Source organism: Lissotriton vulgaris, chromosome 5, assembly GCF_964263255.1.
Source record: "Lissotriton vulgaris chromosome 5, aLisVul1.2, whole genome shotgun sequence".
NCBI lineage: Eukaryota > Metazoa > Chordata > Amphibia > Caudata > Salamandridae > Lissotriton > Lissotriton vulgaris.
This window is the reverse complement of record NC_141693.1, coordinates 267,784,617-267,801,312: the sequence shown is the minus strand read 5'-3', so window position 1 is coordinate 267,801,312 and position 16,696 is coordinate 267,784,617. Positions and strand designations below refer to the sequence as shown.

Sequence of the window (16,696 nt, the reverse complement as noted above, 5' to 3'; positions counted from 1 at the left end):
TGCGTTGTAAATACCGCGTTGTAATGGTATGCGGAGTAAAAGTATGCGTTGTAACGTCATACATCCTTCTGGGAAGAATGACTTGAAGCATCAGATCTGGACAACGCAGCTTCTCGTCCAACGCGTTAAAGGAGCACAGTTAGTTGTTAATCACTGAATAAAATTAGATTATTCCGAGAAATATCACGTCAGTTAACTGATGCAGGAACCATGAGTAAGTGGTAAAGGATTGATGGTATTTATTTGGTATATGGCTAACATGATGATGTAACCAATTCAAAAAAGGGATGTAGTGGCTAATGTATAGAAGGCCTAATAGAAGTGTGGAAAAGGATGATAGAGGAGAAGATGAGTTAGGAGATTGGAGGAGAACCAAAATCATAAAACATAAGTAACAATGGACCTGCTATTCACAAATAGATGAGGATGTGCTGCAATATGAGAGATGTTGCTTGGAGAGCTGCTTTGTGGGAGAGAAATGACGTAACCATGGTAAGGAACTTGAGGGTCTGAAGCGGCAAAAGCAGGGGATGGGAAAGTGGAGGAAGTCTGTTTTACAGAGGAAAATAGATCATTTGGGAGAAGTAGAAAAATGCTCATAATGTAGACAGACTGTAATGAAGAGGAGTGGGGCAAAAGAGGTTGATCGGAGCGAAACAGAGAGTTCTGTGGGATTTTGTAGGACTAGCAGCAGTAGTGCATATTTGTAATCTTTATCCTCACTCTTTCAGTTCCAGCCACAAAGCTGAATCCCTTAAGTAAGACGAGCCTGGGACAAAGTGTCATTAAATATGACCTGCTTCTCTGGCTGGAGATAAGTGAGCTGGAGCCTACCGGAGAGTAAGTACAGCAGCCTCTTCCACACTCTCCTCATCTGTAAGCATCAGTAAACTGATATGATCCAAGCTTGTTTGAAAATGTTATTTTCTTCTCACAGAATTTCTTAATCAAGGTTGATGTATTCTTGTGGTATCAGCAATCTGTCCCTTTCCTTCCCTGTCTGTCTGATTGCATTATCACTCACTAGTATCCTTGCCCCATATGGCCTCTTATACTGGCTTTTTGCACAAGTTTAGTGTCACTTAATGCTTCATTTGAGTTGATGGTTGCAGGTGGGGCCCACTGGCACCCATTTTTGGGCACTAGCATTCATTTTTCCTTATCAGGCTTTGGGCCAGAACAAGAGCGGCAAAAGAAGCAAGGATGAAAAGGTACCTGAAATGGTGTGATAAAGGGACACAAAGTGTCTAGAAGTTGATGAAAAAAGCACAAGGTGGGATCACAATTATGTGGCTTTGGTATTCTGCACTCCGGCACTTCATAGTGCTGTGTTCTGGTTTCTACTATTAAGATCAATGGGGTGACCCTGTGTCCCTCGGAACCTGGGTAATAGTGCTATAAACTACAAGTGGCTCTGTTGGGCAGAACCAGACGTTTCCTTCTATAAAAAAAATACTTTTTTAGGAAGATTGATGGTGTTAGTTCAATTGCTTTAGACCGCACACAACAAGAATCAGGACAATTACACAATAATTATTGTCTATTAATCGAAAAAAATATTTTTTATGTATCAAAAACGTTTTTACGTTTTTTGAATATTTGAATGGGCTGACAAACACAATACAACCAATAATGACTTAATGACAATAAGAGACATATAGTGACTGGTGTGACAAATAATGAAAAGAACCATAAAATTCAATCAAAAAACAACAACAGAACTATAAAAAAAAGTGTCTGTCCTCTTGAATTTCAGCAATCATCCACAGTATCTCTAGAATATATGGTTACAGAGAAACAGGACATGAGAGAATGAGATAACAGTGTGATTATGGGATAAACAAATAGGGTCTTCCTCAGGACAAATTAAAAGCTAGTGTCAGGAGACTCCGTCTAACTCTGAGGCCATCAGGAACCTGCAAGTTCCTGACGGGTTCCAAGTTATAGGGAGTCTCCTGAAGTTTTCTCGCAAACTGCCATAAATGTAGGCAGTTCTTCTGAAGGCTGATTAATTCGTCCTACAGATGTGATTTACTTGTTGTTTTGTGAGGTCACAGCACCGTACATTGGTACGAGTGTAATGTGACTCTCCTCTATCACGCAATAATTCATCAACCAGGATTGTCCACACTGTGGTACTCAAATCTATTTGAACTCTGGATTACCCTGCCCCTTATACAGGAGACCAATTCATAGGATTTATGGGGGCGTGTAAAGTATTGATGCCTTTTTGATTGACATCCATGATTATAGACCATCTGTAGCGATTTATTTACTTGGGAGTTATTTTCAGTCACTACGCTACTACCATATTCGGGGAGAAATAGACTCAGTTTCACTTTCGGAATACTAAGGCTGACACTAGCCTTTAATTTGTCTTGCGGAAGACCCTATTTGATGATCCCATAATCACACTGTTATCTGGGTTGAAACGTTGGCGTAACATTCTCTCATGTCCTGTTTCTCTGTAACCATATATTCTAGAGATACTGTGGGTTATTGCTGAAATTCAAAAGGGGATAGAGACTTTTTTTATAGTTATGATGTTGTCTTGTGTTGTATGAATTTGATGGTTCTTTTGACTATTTGTCACACCAGTCGCTATACTTCTCTGTGTTTTTGTCATTACGTCATTATTTGTTGTATTGTGTTTGTCAGCCCATTCCAATATTCAAAAAAACATTTTTGATATTTAAAAAATCTATTTTTCGATTAAAAGTCAATAATGATTGTTCAATCGTTTTGATTCGTGTTGTGTGCGGTCTAAAACAATTGAACTAACACCATCAATCGTCTTAAAAAGATCACTTTTTCATAGAAGGAAACTTCTGGTTCTACCCAACGGAGCCACTTGTAGTGTTCTGGCTTCTAAGCAAAACTTTATACACCTGCACTTAAAATTTTGCAAATGAGGCACTTTTGTCACTACTCCCTCAGTTCTTTCAATTCCCCATTTTCCAATATTTCTGCCCTTAAATTCAATGAAACTGGTAGCATACAAATGTCTCCTCTGTCTTCTGAGCCTTGCAGACTGTAGGCTCCTGTGCCCCTGTACCTCTACACTGGCATTGCCCCTGTCACTCTACACTGGCAGTGCCCTTGTCCCTCTACACTGGAAGTTTTTATTACATGCAGGTATCAGTATTCCTGCTCCCTCAGCTGCATCATCCCTGCCTATGACCTCTGGTCCTCACAGTCTATTATATCCCAGTTTCATTTGCCTTTTCCATGCAGGCTTTAAGACCCCCTACTCCCAGTCCTATTACACTGCTAGGCCGCAGTCTTGTCACTCTGCACTCTCAGCAGTCGCTGTTCTCTTTCTCATAGGTACATACCTGCTGTTGTTGACCATACCAATGGGCAGCCATGCCAGGGAACATTCCTGCTGCATCAGGTAAGAAGCGGTCTCCTTTCTACACTTCTTCCGCCAGTTCACGCCTTTCCATGCATGAAGTAATATTTGATCTTATGGAACATGACAGTCTGTAGGATAGAGTTCTTGTAATTTCTTATGTTTGCTTATTCCTTTAGTTTTCTTAAATTAACCTTTCACAGATGCTTGACTGGATCCAGAAACAGTTTGTAGCACCTGTCCAGTGGCACTGTGCAGTATCAGTCATAAATCCTCGTGACATCACCAGTAGTGTCGTAATTGATCTTTATAAAGAGCCAAAACACTTGACATGTGCTCCTTTTTTTCTCTGCCGCCACAGATTACTATTAAACAAAAAGACAAGAGAAATCCGTATGTCCATGCGAACAGGGTTTCAAGTGATCCTTCAAACAGGCGTTCACATGGAACTCATTCGAGATAAAATTATGAACGTCACAATTTTTCTGTGTGGGCCAAATCAAAGTAGACCAATATTAATTAGATGTTTGGAAAAGCAATAATAGCACAGCCAATATTTAGGTACGCAACTGTGGTTGAGCTGAAATGAGTTGTTTTCAACTAGAATCATGTTGACAAAAAATATATAATGACAAAAAATGAGTGTTTTTAAAGAAAAAAATAGGATAGGAAGAACCCCATGTGTGTAATCAAGCCAGAACCAAAGTAAAACAAAAAAAGGTGAAATGAAACGTCAGCATAAGAGGTTAATAGTTTGATGCATATAAGAGGCAGCAGTTTCTAATCAAAACAATATTGAATACATAAAATCAATCATTGTATGAGCAATATGGAAACATTGTCAGTCTCTCTAATCGTTTGACCCTTTAACCCCTTGCCTGCTGGGCTAATTCCCCCGCTGTGCGGGGGGTGGGGGGGGGGGGGGGGGGGCACAGCGCCCCGGTGCTCATGACGAGCTCAGCTCGTCACGGCCACATCCGTTTCTTCAGAACGTTCAGCACAGTAGGGAAATTAGCCCCGCGTGTGAGTGTTCTGACCGTTATGACGAGCTTAGGTCGTCATGAGCACATGGCCACCGTGGCTTATGACGAGCTGAGCTTGTCATGAGCATGGAAGAGGTTAAGGATAATAGGGTTTCATCAGGACTAAGATTGCCTGGGGTCTAGGGAAACAAAGCTTAGATTAGGGAACTGTTAGAATCTAGTGTGGTTTAAATTGAAAAAAAATGGAAATCACATACTGGCTGAATTTGGAAAGCGTGGTAATTATTTGAAAATAGAAATCTCTGAGGGTAAGGGAGTCAATCCTAACTGTTGGACTAGAATCACTGTCTCTTGAGGGCGGCAATACCTGTGGAAGAGAGGGCTTGTGTAAAAAAGAGAGCAAACTCTGGCTGGAGTGGTAAATTAATCTGAAATAGAGTAGGCTCACCTTGTGGTCCGCTGAGTGCCGCTCTCTAGTGAACACATAGAGTTAAACGAAAGAAGGTATTTTCCTTTGTGGAGGTTTATGTTCAATACGATAGTCCATAGGGGTTAAAGAAATGGAGCACACGTTGGTGTAGCACCCATAAGATTAAGCTAGTCAGTCCTCCATAATGGTGAATTTTGTTTATTTACTTGTAGTGGCATGGATAGCTCCTGTTGGCCAGGACACTCCTTTAAGCAAGACACAAGTCCTAAAAAAGCATTTTCAATGCAATATGTCTCACATTTACACAAGTTTGAGCTATTGGCATTGTAAATTACAATGGCTTTTATTTATGTTTTGATTTTTAAAACCTAAATAAAAGGAATTGTCATTAATGTTTGAAGGCATGGCTGAGTTGCCCCCTTCTGTCTTCCTGGCCCCTGTAGAGCTCTGTGTTGCTACAAGTTAAATAAAAAAAGCCGTTGGTCACAACTGTGTACGAGAGACCCTCCTGCAGTAAGAGAAACACATGAAAGAAAATAGTGCTTACAGACTAAAGAATACATATGTGTAACAACCGAAGTACAAGATCCAGTCCTCATGGGAGGTTACAAATTAAGACAAGGCGGTACTAAGGAGGGACTGACAGGCCTCATAATGAGTTAGAAGCCAGCATTTACGAAGGACAGTGACACAAGCCAATGACCAATATCGGCGGAGAGTGGGCGGGGCTTCAAATACATACTCCAATACAGCATGCCTCCCAGAGTAGCGCATGCGCTGCACAGGCTCGACCTAAAAAGGAACAATTTATGGTTCAATCCGTTCCAGGAAGCACCACCACAGTCTGGAACACCTTGACCCCAGGCATGTCCAACGTCAATCTGTAAACCTGAACTGAAAGCCCTCTTATGTGAGAGACACTAATTGCCCGTTGGATCCCTCCTCTGCCTCATTCCTGTAAGATGCTCTTCATGCCTTGCACATGTTCATTTCTTGTACTGTGTATATTTATGGCTGGTGTAACATTTGATGCTTTTGTAATGCTCCAGCGCTATTGTAAAGCGCTCCAACACCTCTGGGTAATATTAGCACTGTATAAAACTGCATGAATAAATAAACATAGTTTAACCCTCACTCCTGCCTATAAACCTGATAGCATCCAGTCATTTACAGCACGCTGACATCTTCCAGTCTCCTAATACTCCCTTCCAACTTTTCTTTGGGCACCCCTGGCAGTCCCATAACATGAGCAGTGTGCTGAATCCTAGGGGTCTTCATTCATTCCCCATCTTTTCTTTGTGCCTCAGCCAAGTCACATTGGGGTGACAGGGTGCCTTAAAATGTAAACACAGTGTAATAAAGAGAACCCTACACCACTGACCGGCACTAGAGCTCTGGTGAGAAGTAAAATGGCGACATTGACGATTTCTTGAAAACATAAGATGGCTGCCTCCCACAAACTGCACATTCTCTCAGCCAGAGAAAACCGTCCAGGTAGCACTAGGAAAGTCAAAGAAACTACTTGCAACTCTGGCAGCTTAATGGTCCTCCTCATTCACCCAGCTACTGCGGACAATCCGAGAAATAACCTCCATTATCCAATTCATGCAAGTTAGCAGAAGATTACCTGCACTCATAAAAGTGGCTATCTCACCTGCAATACATGGGGGTTTCTTGCTGCAAAACCGCACTTAATTCCCTAGTGTGTGCAGCACAGCCCTTCTGCTCTTCACTCCCACCAGCCTGCTTTGCTCTTCACTCCCACCAGCCTGCTTCTCTCCATTACACTACAGGCCGCACTCCTAATCACTCGTTATAAGCCTTCCACCAAACTCCCATTTATTTGCTTTTATGCCACTTATGCTCAAAGCCATGTCTGTTCAATTACCCATGGAGGTTGCCCTTCTTTTTCGTCTGTTCTAGGCACCTCATGTGCGCGCCTCATTTCAAGCCACGTTGCACCCATTTTGGCTGTGTGAGCCGTGCACGCGCATTATGGCGTTGTACCTGTGTTTGCTCCACTATGAGCGTCCATGGAGGAGCATTTTTGCGCCTAGGAAGACGGGGGAGGGAGGGAAAGTGAAAGTGCGCCATGCGCGTGCTGTGTTCACGCGGGACAGGAGATGTGCACGGGTACGGAGTGCACATCTACTGTCCCCCTTCGGCAGAGAAACTGGCGACTATAGGTCTCGCCAAGGCAAGCAGCGCATGCGCTGCATCGCTAGGCGAGACCTAAAAAAGAAGTGAGGGGACGCTCCAAGTTAGGTGGTGTCCCAGGAAGTGACGTCACGAAAGGCAGTCCCCTCTTATTACAGGAAGCTGTGATGAGCAATAGCCTGGTTTCCGGCATCAGTATCAATGTTTCTCCCTCTACCTCTGGACAGCTGCTGTCCTAAATATATTGTTCCCTTCCTGAGCCTCACCTGCCTCGGTGTTGTGAAGTGTTGGACGTCACTGGCCTGAGGGCAGGCAGTGTCGCTCATACATTAATCCGGTTGTGATGTTACGGGCACAGTGGCGCGTTAAACGCGTTATCTGAAAGAGACGCGTTAGTGATAGATTCCTTACCTTAGAATATCCCCAGGCGTCAGACTGGATCCAGAAACTTTTGCGTAGCAGTACCCTTGCGCGTTGGTAGGCGTTGTCTGCGGCTCCGCGTCCGTGGGCGCCGTGATGACGTCGTCTGAGTACTTAGACGCCGCCTCCGCGTGCTGACGTCAGTTCATCTTTTTTCCGCGCCAGCCAGCGCAGATCTGGAAAAAGCAGTAACCCAGTCAATTTTTGACTAACTTTTTTGAGATCATTTTTGATCCTTCTCGAAGTCTTAGCGACTCCAATCGGTGCCGTAGGGATGCCTGGTTTCAAGCATTGTGAAGATTGCGACCGCACCATGTCGGTCACGGATCCTCACCACCTGTGCCTGACTTGTCTAGACGACAAGGCCTGCTCCGACTGCCGGGCCCTTTCTTTGAAAGCCAGGCAGGAGCGGTCCCGCAGGCGACTCGAACTCCAGCGGTCGGCCCCGTGCCGCGTGAGGTCCCGGTCCCACGGGAGGTTGAGGGACAGGTCGCGGGGCAGAGCCACCACAGCTCCGGGAGTCGGCACCACTCCTCCTGGTCGAAGTCGTCGTCAGGTAAGAAGCCCAAGAAGTCGAAGAGGCATCATCGCGCTTCTGCCTCCCCCCGACGCTCGCGCGATGCGGCCGGGGGTTCGGGTGACACCGCCCACGCGGCTCCTTCGGAGTCGCGGGCGTCGCGACCCGCCCCACACCCTCCGGTCCCTGGGCGAGACGCAACACCGGAGGAGATTGAGAGCTTCCTCATGGCCATGAGGTCCCTTTCTCCTCCGACGGGCTCCATGGCGCCTCCGGGCCCAGCGGACCCGTCTGGAGCCCCTAGCGGGTCGGGAGCTTCGGCCCGACGCCGTCGGGTGCTTCGTCACCGCCGAAGCCGCAGGGTCCCACGGTCCCGACATCACCGGCGCCTTCGGGCCCGGCGCCGCACGGTCAAGCGGCCCCGGCGCCGCCAGCTCCTTTGGGCCCGGTGCCGCAGGACACCGCTGGACCTTCCTCGGGCTCTGGATCATCACCGGTGGACCTTACGACCCCCCCGGCGTCGGTCCGTCTGGTGTCGCCTCCGGCGCCGCCCCCGATTCCTCCTTTGCTCCGGTTCCAGCGTCGGAGCGGCGCCGCATCCGACCCCGTTTGGAGATTTCCACTTCTATGAACCGGCCCCATTGATTAACGACCCTGAGTATCGGGAGATGGGTGATGAGGAGGATTGGAAGGGGTCTGAAGACCCTCTGACCTGGTAGTGTCAGTCTCAGGAGGACTGGACAGGAGACCTTGGGGATGCCAGTGGTCTGGACACTTCCCCAGACACTGGCTTTGTCTCACCTCCTACCGTGGCTACGGAGGAGGGAGCAACATATAGCGTGGTGTTGACGAGGACTGCCAAGGCTTTGGGCCTTGAGCTCCCCGTCGCGGCCGTGAGGACTAATCTCCTCACAGAGGTCCTTAAACCGCAGTCGAGCTCGGCCGAGCCTCTGCTGCCGTTTAATGAGGCCTTGACCGACGTTCTTTTGGGCACCTGGTCCAGGCCCGCTACGGGTTCGCCCGTAGATGGGAACGTGGCCAGACACCACCTCCCGGCCCCGGGCGACCCATGTTTCCTGTCCACCCACCCCACCCACCGAGAGTCTGGTCATCCAGGCCTCCAATTCCCAGACCGCATTCCCCTAGGCTCCGCCGGACAGGGAATCCAAGAGGTATGAGAATTATGGCAAGAAAATATTCTCCTCCCTTAGTTTGGGACTGCGGTCTTCCAACATCGCATGCCTCTTGGAAGTGCTGCCAGAGTGCCCGTTGGAGGTACGGGCCAAACTCGGCCAAGCCCTTGTGGAGGCCGAGATGCAGCAAGGTATTCTATCCGGTGTGGGCTGGATACCACCGACTCGCTGGGCAGAGCAATGGCAACGACGGTGGCAGTGAGACGCCACGCCTGGCTGAGGTCGGCCAACTTTTCGGTAGATGTCCAGAACACTCTCATGGACATGCCGTTCGATGGCTGTCGCCTTTTTGGCGACAAGGCAGACCACGCGATTGAGCGCTTTAAGGACTCCAGGGCTACGGTCAAGTCCTTGCGCCTCTCGGCCCCGCGCCAGCAAACTGCTGCTTTTCGCTCCTTTCGTGGCCAAGGAAGGGGCGTCCCCACACGTGCCGCCAGCCACTTGCCGCAGACTAACATCCAGCGCGGTGGCGGCCGTGGGAACCGCAGTGGAGGCGGTCTGGGACAAAGGTGAGGTCAGTCCACACCTTCCCCCGCAGCATCCGCCTCTAAACCCTCCTAGTCCGTGCTTTCAGGCCCATGTGTCGCCGGTGGGTGGCAGGGTTTGCCATCACCACTCCCACTGGCACACTATCACGTCGGACAGGTGGGTGCTGCAAATCGTCCGAAGGGGCTACACCCTCCCCTTCGAGACGACTCATCAAGCCATGCCACCGCAACACCACCGCGTATCGGTGGCTCACTTGCGGCTTCTGCAGGAGTAAGTTTCGGCCCTCTTGGCCAAGGGGGCCATCGAGCTCATTCCTGGGCCGGAAGTAGGTCGTGGTTGCTACTCCCACTACTTTCTGGTACCCAAGAAGGGCAAAGGGGGCCTACGCCCTATCTTGGACCTGAGGAATGTCAACGGCTTCCTCCGGAAGGAGAAGTTCAAGATGCTGACTCTGGCTCAGGTCTTAGCTGCCCTGGACCCAGGAGACTGGATGGCAGCGTTGGACTTGCAGGACGCGTATTTCCACATCCCCGTCCTGCCGGCCCACCGGCGTTACCTGCGGTTCACGGTAGGCCACGAGCACTTTCAGTTTACCGTGCTCCCCTTCGGCCTTACCAGCGACCCACGGGTGTTCACGAAGGTGATGGCGGGGGTCGCAGCTCATCTGTGCCGGTTAGGGGTCTCAGTCTTCCCCTACCTCGACGACGTTGAAGGCGGGCTCGCCACAGACAGTCGTCCACCACCTCCATACTACGGCAGACCTCCTGCACCAGCTGGGGGTTCTCCATCAATGTGCCGAAGTCACACCTGTGTCCCTCTCAGAAGCTCCTTTTCATCTGAGCTGTTCTCGACTCGGCGCAGTTTCGGGTTTACCCACCCGAACAGCGGGTTCGGGATATACCGGCTCTGATTCCAATCTTCCAGCCTTTATCCCGGGTTTTGGTCAGGTTGACGCTACGGCTTCTGGGGCTGATGGCCTCCTGCATCCTTCTGGTGCATCACGCCCGGTGGCGGATGCGGGCTCTGCAGTGGGACCTGAAGTTCCAGAGGGCCCAGCATCAGGGCAACCTGTCCGACCATGTCCTGATCTCGGAGGGCACTGCGAGACAGCTGCAGTGGTGGCTCACGGACCGCGATTGGGTCAGCGGCAGATCCCTCTCCCTTCCCCAACCGGAGCACGTAGTTGTGACGGACGCATCCCTCCAGGGCTGGGAAGGCCACATGGGAGAGGCGGAGATCAGAGGCCTCTGGTCTCCGGCAGAGTCCCGGCTCCATATCAACCTTTTGGAGCTGCGGGCAATTCGTCTAGCACTGAAGGCATTCCTCCCGTCTGTCCGAGGGAGTGTAGTGCAGGTGTTACCGGACAACACCACCGCCATGTGGTACTGCAACAAACAGGGCCTGGTGGGGTCGTGGACCCTCTGCCAGGAGGCTCTGCGCCTCTGGCAATGGCTGGAACATCAGGGCGTGACTCTGGTGGTTCAACACCTGGCCGGTTCTCTAAACGCCAGGGTGGACAAACTCAGCCGCCGGTGCATGATGGATCACGAATGGCTTTTGAACTCGGACGTGGTGCAAGGTCTCTTTCTGCAGTGGGGAGAGCCTTGGTTAAATCTATTCGCCACCGAAGAGAACGCGCAATGTCATCAGTTCTGCGCGTTGGAATTTCCAAGGCGGCACTCGCTCGGAGACGCTTTTCGTCGCGAGCCGAGCTGCGGTCTGTTGTACGCCTTTCCCCCTATACCACTTTTGCCCAGAGTGCTGAAGAAGATCAGGCGCGACCGGGCACAAGTCATCCTTGTGGCTCCGGACTGGGCACGAAGATACTGGTATCCCGAGCTACTCAGTATGTCAGTTGATCCCCCGGTTCGTCTGCCTCTTCAGGAGGACCTTCTGTCGCAGCAGCAGCTGACGGTCCTCCACCCGAACCTGTCCAGTCTCCACCTCCATGCTTGGAGATTGAGCGGCGACAGTTGAGGCCATTTGACTTGCCTCCTGAAGTTTGCAACATCATTCTGGCAGCCAGGCGTCCCTCAACAAAGTCGGTATACGCCTGCAGGTGGAACAGATTTGTGGCATGGTGCACAGCAAAGGCTATGGATCCCCTTAATGCCCCTCTTTCTGAGGTTCTCCTCTTTCTTCTTTCTCTTGCCCGGCAGGGCTCTGCTCTGGGCACTATCAAGGGCTACCTTTCTGCTCCTTCAGCCTTTCTGAGGCTGCCTGATCAACCTTCTTTGTTCAAGTCCCCTATCGTTAATCGATTCCTGAAAGGCATCACACATACGTTCCCTCCTGTTCCCTTCGTGATGCCTCAGTGGGACTTTAACCTGGTTCTTACATTCCTGATGTGCGCTCCCTTTGAGCCTCTTCACAACTGTCCTCTTCGCCTTCTCACTTTGAAGACTGCCTTCCTGGTAGCCATCACCTCTGCCAGGAGAGTGAGTGAGCTCCAGGCTCTATCCTGTAAGCCTCCTTTCCTTTCAGTCCATCCGAACAAGGTTGTGTTACGGACAAGGCCCTCCTTCCTACCCAAGGTAGTCACGGCCTTCCACATTGGGCAATCTATCACCTTGCCCACTTTCTTTCCTCCTCTGCATCCCTCGAGAGAGGAAGAGAGGCTCCACCATCTGGACCCAAAACATGCGCTTTTATTTTTTTTGAATCGCACACGCCAGTTCTGGGTGGATGACCAACTCTTTGTTGGCTACGTGGCTGCTAAGGAAGGGAAAGCGGTGCACAAGCGGACCATCTCGCGGTGGATCATCTTGTGTATCCAGGCGTGTTACTCCTTGGCTAAGAAGGAACCCCCTGTGGGGCTGAGGGCTCATTCCACTCGAGCCACAACGACTACAACTGCCTTGGGCCTAGGTGTGCCCTTGCAGGACATTTGCCAGGCGGCTACGTGGGCTTCCCTGCACAGGTTTGCACAACATTATTGCCTGGACAGTCAAGTCCGGAGGGATGGCTTCTTTGGCCGTTCCGACCTCCAGGACATTCTGGTGTGATTATTGGTTTGCAGACCCGCCACCACGGGGTTGGTATTGTTGGGGTATCTATTCTAAGGTAAGGAATCTATCACTAACGTGTCTCTTTCAGATGCACAAGTTACTACTTGTGTAACGATATATCTGTAAAAGACATTAGTTAGTGATAGATTCCTTACCGACCCACCCATCCTCCCCGTTCTGCGAACAGATATCTAGGTTTAAGGTCATCGCCTTTCAGGGCCCTAGTTTCATGGCTCTGCGCTTCTGGCGCGGAAAAGCTGTGTCTAAGAACTGACGTCAGCACGCGGAGGCGGCGTCTAAGTACTCCGACGACGTCATCACGGGGCCCCATCAACGCGGACGACGGACGCAGAGCCGCAGACGACGCCTACCGACGCGCAAGGGTACTGCTACGCAAAAGTTTCCGGATCCAGTCTGACACCTGGGGATATTCTAAGGTAAGGAATCTATCACTAACTAATGTCTCTTACAGATATATCGTTACACAAGTAGTAACTGGTGCATCTGTCAGGGTGGCCAGCCCTATTGTCTGCAGAGCCGTGAAATGACTGACCCTATCCCAGATCTGTGACTCATTCACCCTGAGCCTTAATCGACAGTCTGACCTGAAAAATCCTTCCTGTCCAGATGCGGCGACCCACCGAGCAGCGCTGCTGGTTGAATACAGCCAGCCCTGTACTTGGGAGATCGGCCGGGTGGCCGTGCGGGCAAGTAACGCTACCATTGAAAGTCAACCTTTTGGGCAGGGGGGATGGCGTCCACCCTGTAAAATAAGTGGGGGGACGCCGTCCACCCCGTGGTACCCCGACTCGAGCCCTGCCTGTAAGGATTGGAATGCTAATGAAGGCTGGCTTCTTGAAGTGGGACAGATAAGGAGAACAGGAGCTCTCCTCGTAGCGTCCTTGTGGAATGGGCATGTCGGGGCGTGACTGCGGGGAACCAACAGCCAATTGGATAGGAATCATGTCTGCAAGTATTATATCAAGCGAGAGAATTGCTGATCTGGGAAATACAAATGCGAGTTAAATTGTGATGTGGAAGAGGCGGCCAATCTATAGAGCATCTGGTGTTGGCGGCTTAAACCCATTTCCGATAGTTACGGGACAGGCGGGTGGGTTTGCTTACACCCGCATAGGGTCCTGTTGCTGTTCCGCCAGGAGGATTGACATTCAGGTAGAACAGCAAGCAATAAAGCAAAGAAACAGAATATTGAAGAATAATAAAAAATAAACAATAACTCATACTAAGAGTTTAGGGAGAACTCTGAGAAAATTAGATGATCATTTTACAAAAGCGGGATGTAACTCATTTTGGATTCCAACTACCAGAGAGCGGGACGGCACCTCTAGGGTTGACAAAGCCTCTGCTCTAATCAGAGGTTGAACGGACAGGGCCTATATTGGCTCAGGTAAGCAGAGGGGAGCCTGAAAAAGCTATTGATTGTCTGGAGAGCATGGAGTGAACGTGCTCTCTTATACCGCATATATTATTCCCAAAAGGAACCCGCAGAGGGATGCTGCGCGGAGGCATGGTGTAAACCTATATTAGCCATCTGGTTTGCACGTAAAGGGGCATGAGTAATTTAAATTGAAGCCAGAGATCCTGAGGGTACTGCCCAAATCAGAGATACGTGCCTCATAATCGCATATTGATTACAATGAACAAACAAAGCTTGTGAACTGCGTCTACCTAATTATTCTTAGTAACGTTACCAGAAAGGTCCCGGGAAAATTCTGATGGAAACATAAAAATGCAAATAAAGTGAATAAAGAGAACATGATTGTGTACATTCACCTAGTGTTCAAAAGGCTCTTAAAACGTTGGTCTTAAGCATATAGTCAGATGTTAACAGCAGTCCATTCATGAGAAAAGATCGTAATTAGGTCATTATATCAGGTCATTAGAGAAACAAAATTTCGCCATTCTTCACTTTGACTATTTTTTATAGTGTCACAGGTATCTATCCATTTGCATTCAAGTCTTTGTAAAAGGTACTTCATGTCACCTCCTCTCGACGGTAACGTTACTTTTTCCAGGACTTGCCATTTGATGTCATCTGCTGTGTGTTTTTTCTCCAGAAAATGAGAAACCATTGGTGCTGTGATGATAGAACATCAAATTCTGCTCCTGCATTTGGAAATCCTTGCTCTGATATGCTGAGTAGTCTGCCCAATATACATTAACCCACAGAGACCCCATATACAGAATACCACATGCTTGATGCACAATTCGTGTGGTGATGTAAAGTAATTGTTACCAGATCATGTATAAACGTTTTTGTTGTTTTTTGAACATTTTTATTAGCAATTTTCATTAATTGATACATATTACTGCATACTGAGATAAATAAGTACTACATGGTACTGCAAGTAGTCATATACAGATTAATTACATCTACATGTTCTTCTTCACATTCTCCGCCCACAATCACAGTAACGTTGTTATGTAGAATGGTGAAAACGTTGCAACAGCCCCGGTCTATACAATTAGTCACCGACATCTGACACCTGACACCTATTCAACTATAGGTAGATCGCAAATGTTACCCCTGAAGGCATTCCACTTTCCCCACACCCATGTTCATTTCTTGGGGCACCCCCTATGTACATAAACCACTTTCTCCTCTATCATTGCGCCATCCATGTCACAGCACCACTGACGGTAGGTGGGAATTAGCCTTGCCCCCGAGTGTTGAGCTATGTTCCGATTTGCTATGATCATGCCTAACGTTGCCCAACCTTGGACGATTTGATTGAGGTCTGTCGGCTCCCAGATATTTAGTAGACATCTCTTGGGTTCCGGTTCAACGGTAGCTCCGCCCACCCGCGAGATGGTGCACATGCCAGCTTCCCAATATGGTTTGATTTCCGGGCAATCCCACAGTATGTGGTCAAAGTTACCCAGCCCCCCACATTGTCGTAGATAAAGTTTTGTGTCAGCACGTCCCATTCGGTGCATAGTTGTGCCTGTGTAATAGATTTGATGAAGTATTACCACCTCTTGCGGGGACGCAAGTGCTTCCTGCCAGTCTGTCTAGTTCAGTTCCCTGATGTCGATCTGCCATCTGTCCCTGAGGGTTTTAGTGGGGTCCGGTTGGTTATTAACAAGTTTGTGGTATGTTTGGGAAATCGCTTTTTTTGTCATGTGGTCCGTCAATAATCTATCCTCTAGTTTTGAGGTCTCTGTGATCTCAGTTCCCGGTGGGATGTGTTTAATAAGAGCATGGCTAATCTGCATTTACCGGAAAGTTTTGGTCGACGCCATCCCATATGTTTCCTGGAGCTAAGTGAATGTAATGATCTTGCCCCTACCCCACAAGTCCCCAACCCGGGAGATACCTATTAGGTCCTATTGTTTAAGTCCCTTGCTATTACGTAATTTGCCTAAGCGTCGGGTCTCCCAATGTGGTGTAGCTTGTGTTAATACCCCCTCCCAGCCAAGTGCGCGGGGTCCAGTGAACCATATTTGTACGGTGTGTGCTCCTGGTCCTAGGAGGTTAGGACCCCGATATTTATTGTAGAGTGTTCCCATGACTCCCTCTGCACCGAGGACATATCTGTCCATACGGAACACCGGTTGGAGCGTGGATCCAGTGGTTTATCACGGTGAGCTGTGATGCCCAGTAGTATACTTTTATATTTGGAAGGGCAAGTCCGCCATCATACCAGCTCTTCACCAGTTTATGCATAGCTATACGGGCGGGGTTTCCATCCCAAAGAAGATTGCTAACTTCGGTTTCAAATGCTCTAAAATAGTTGGGGGAACCGGAAACTGGGTATTTTGTAGGGCGTATAGGAATATAGGGTGTGCCTTCATTTTGACTGTAAACGTTTTTGTGTTAAAGGTAAATGCACAGGAAGTGCAGCCACCACACCTATAGTGTGCGGTTATGGGCTGTAAACCTCATCTGGTTAGCATGGTGGTGTAATTTTTTATTTGATCTGTGATATGTAATATATATATATATGTAATTTGTATATAAATGAATGTATGTACATAGATGCTTGTTTTTAATGTATACATATATTTTTATTCTGTATGTATGTATTGTTGCTTCTTTTATGATTTTAATTAATCGAATAAAGAGTTTTTGACTGACTGACTGACTGATTTGATCTGTATTGGCGTGGACAAGAACCTGTTTTAT

The 16,696-nt window shown here is 48.6% G+C and overlaps 1 protein-coding gene across 13 annotated transcripts in view; it reads left to right on the top strand.

The window, feature by feature from the left end:
- Positions 1-16,696, top strand: part of KIF1B (kinesin family member 1B) — a 1,388,545-nt gene that overhangs the window by 839,972 nt on the left and 531,877 nt on the right. For all 13 annotated transcript variants that reach the window (XM_086921360.1, XM_086921359.1, XM_086921355.1 and 10 more), the window contains 2 exons: positions 732-840; positions 3,328-3,394. In XM_086921360.1, coding sequence (XP_086777486.1) covers positions 732-840; positions 3,328-3,394 — 176 coding nt within the window. The remainder of the gene's footprint in view (positions 1-731; positions 841-3,327; positions 3,395-16,696) is intronic.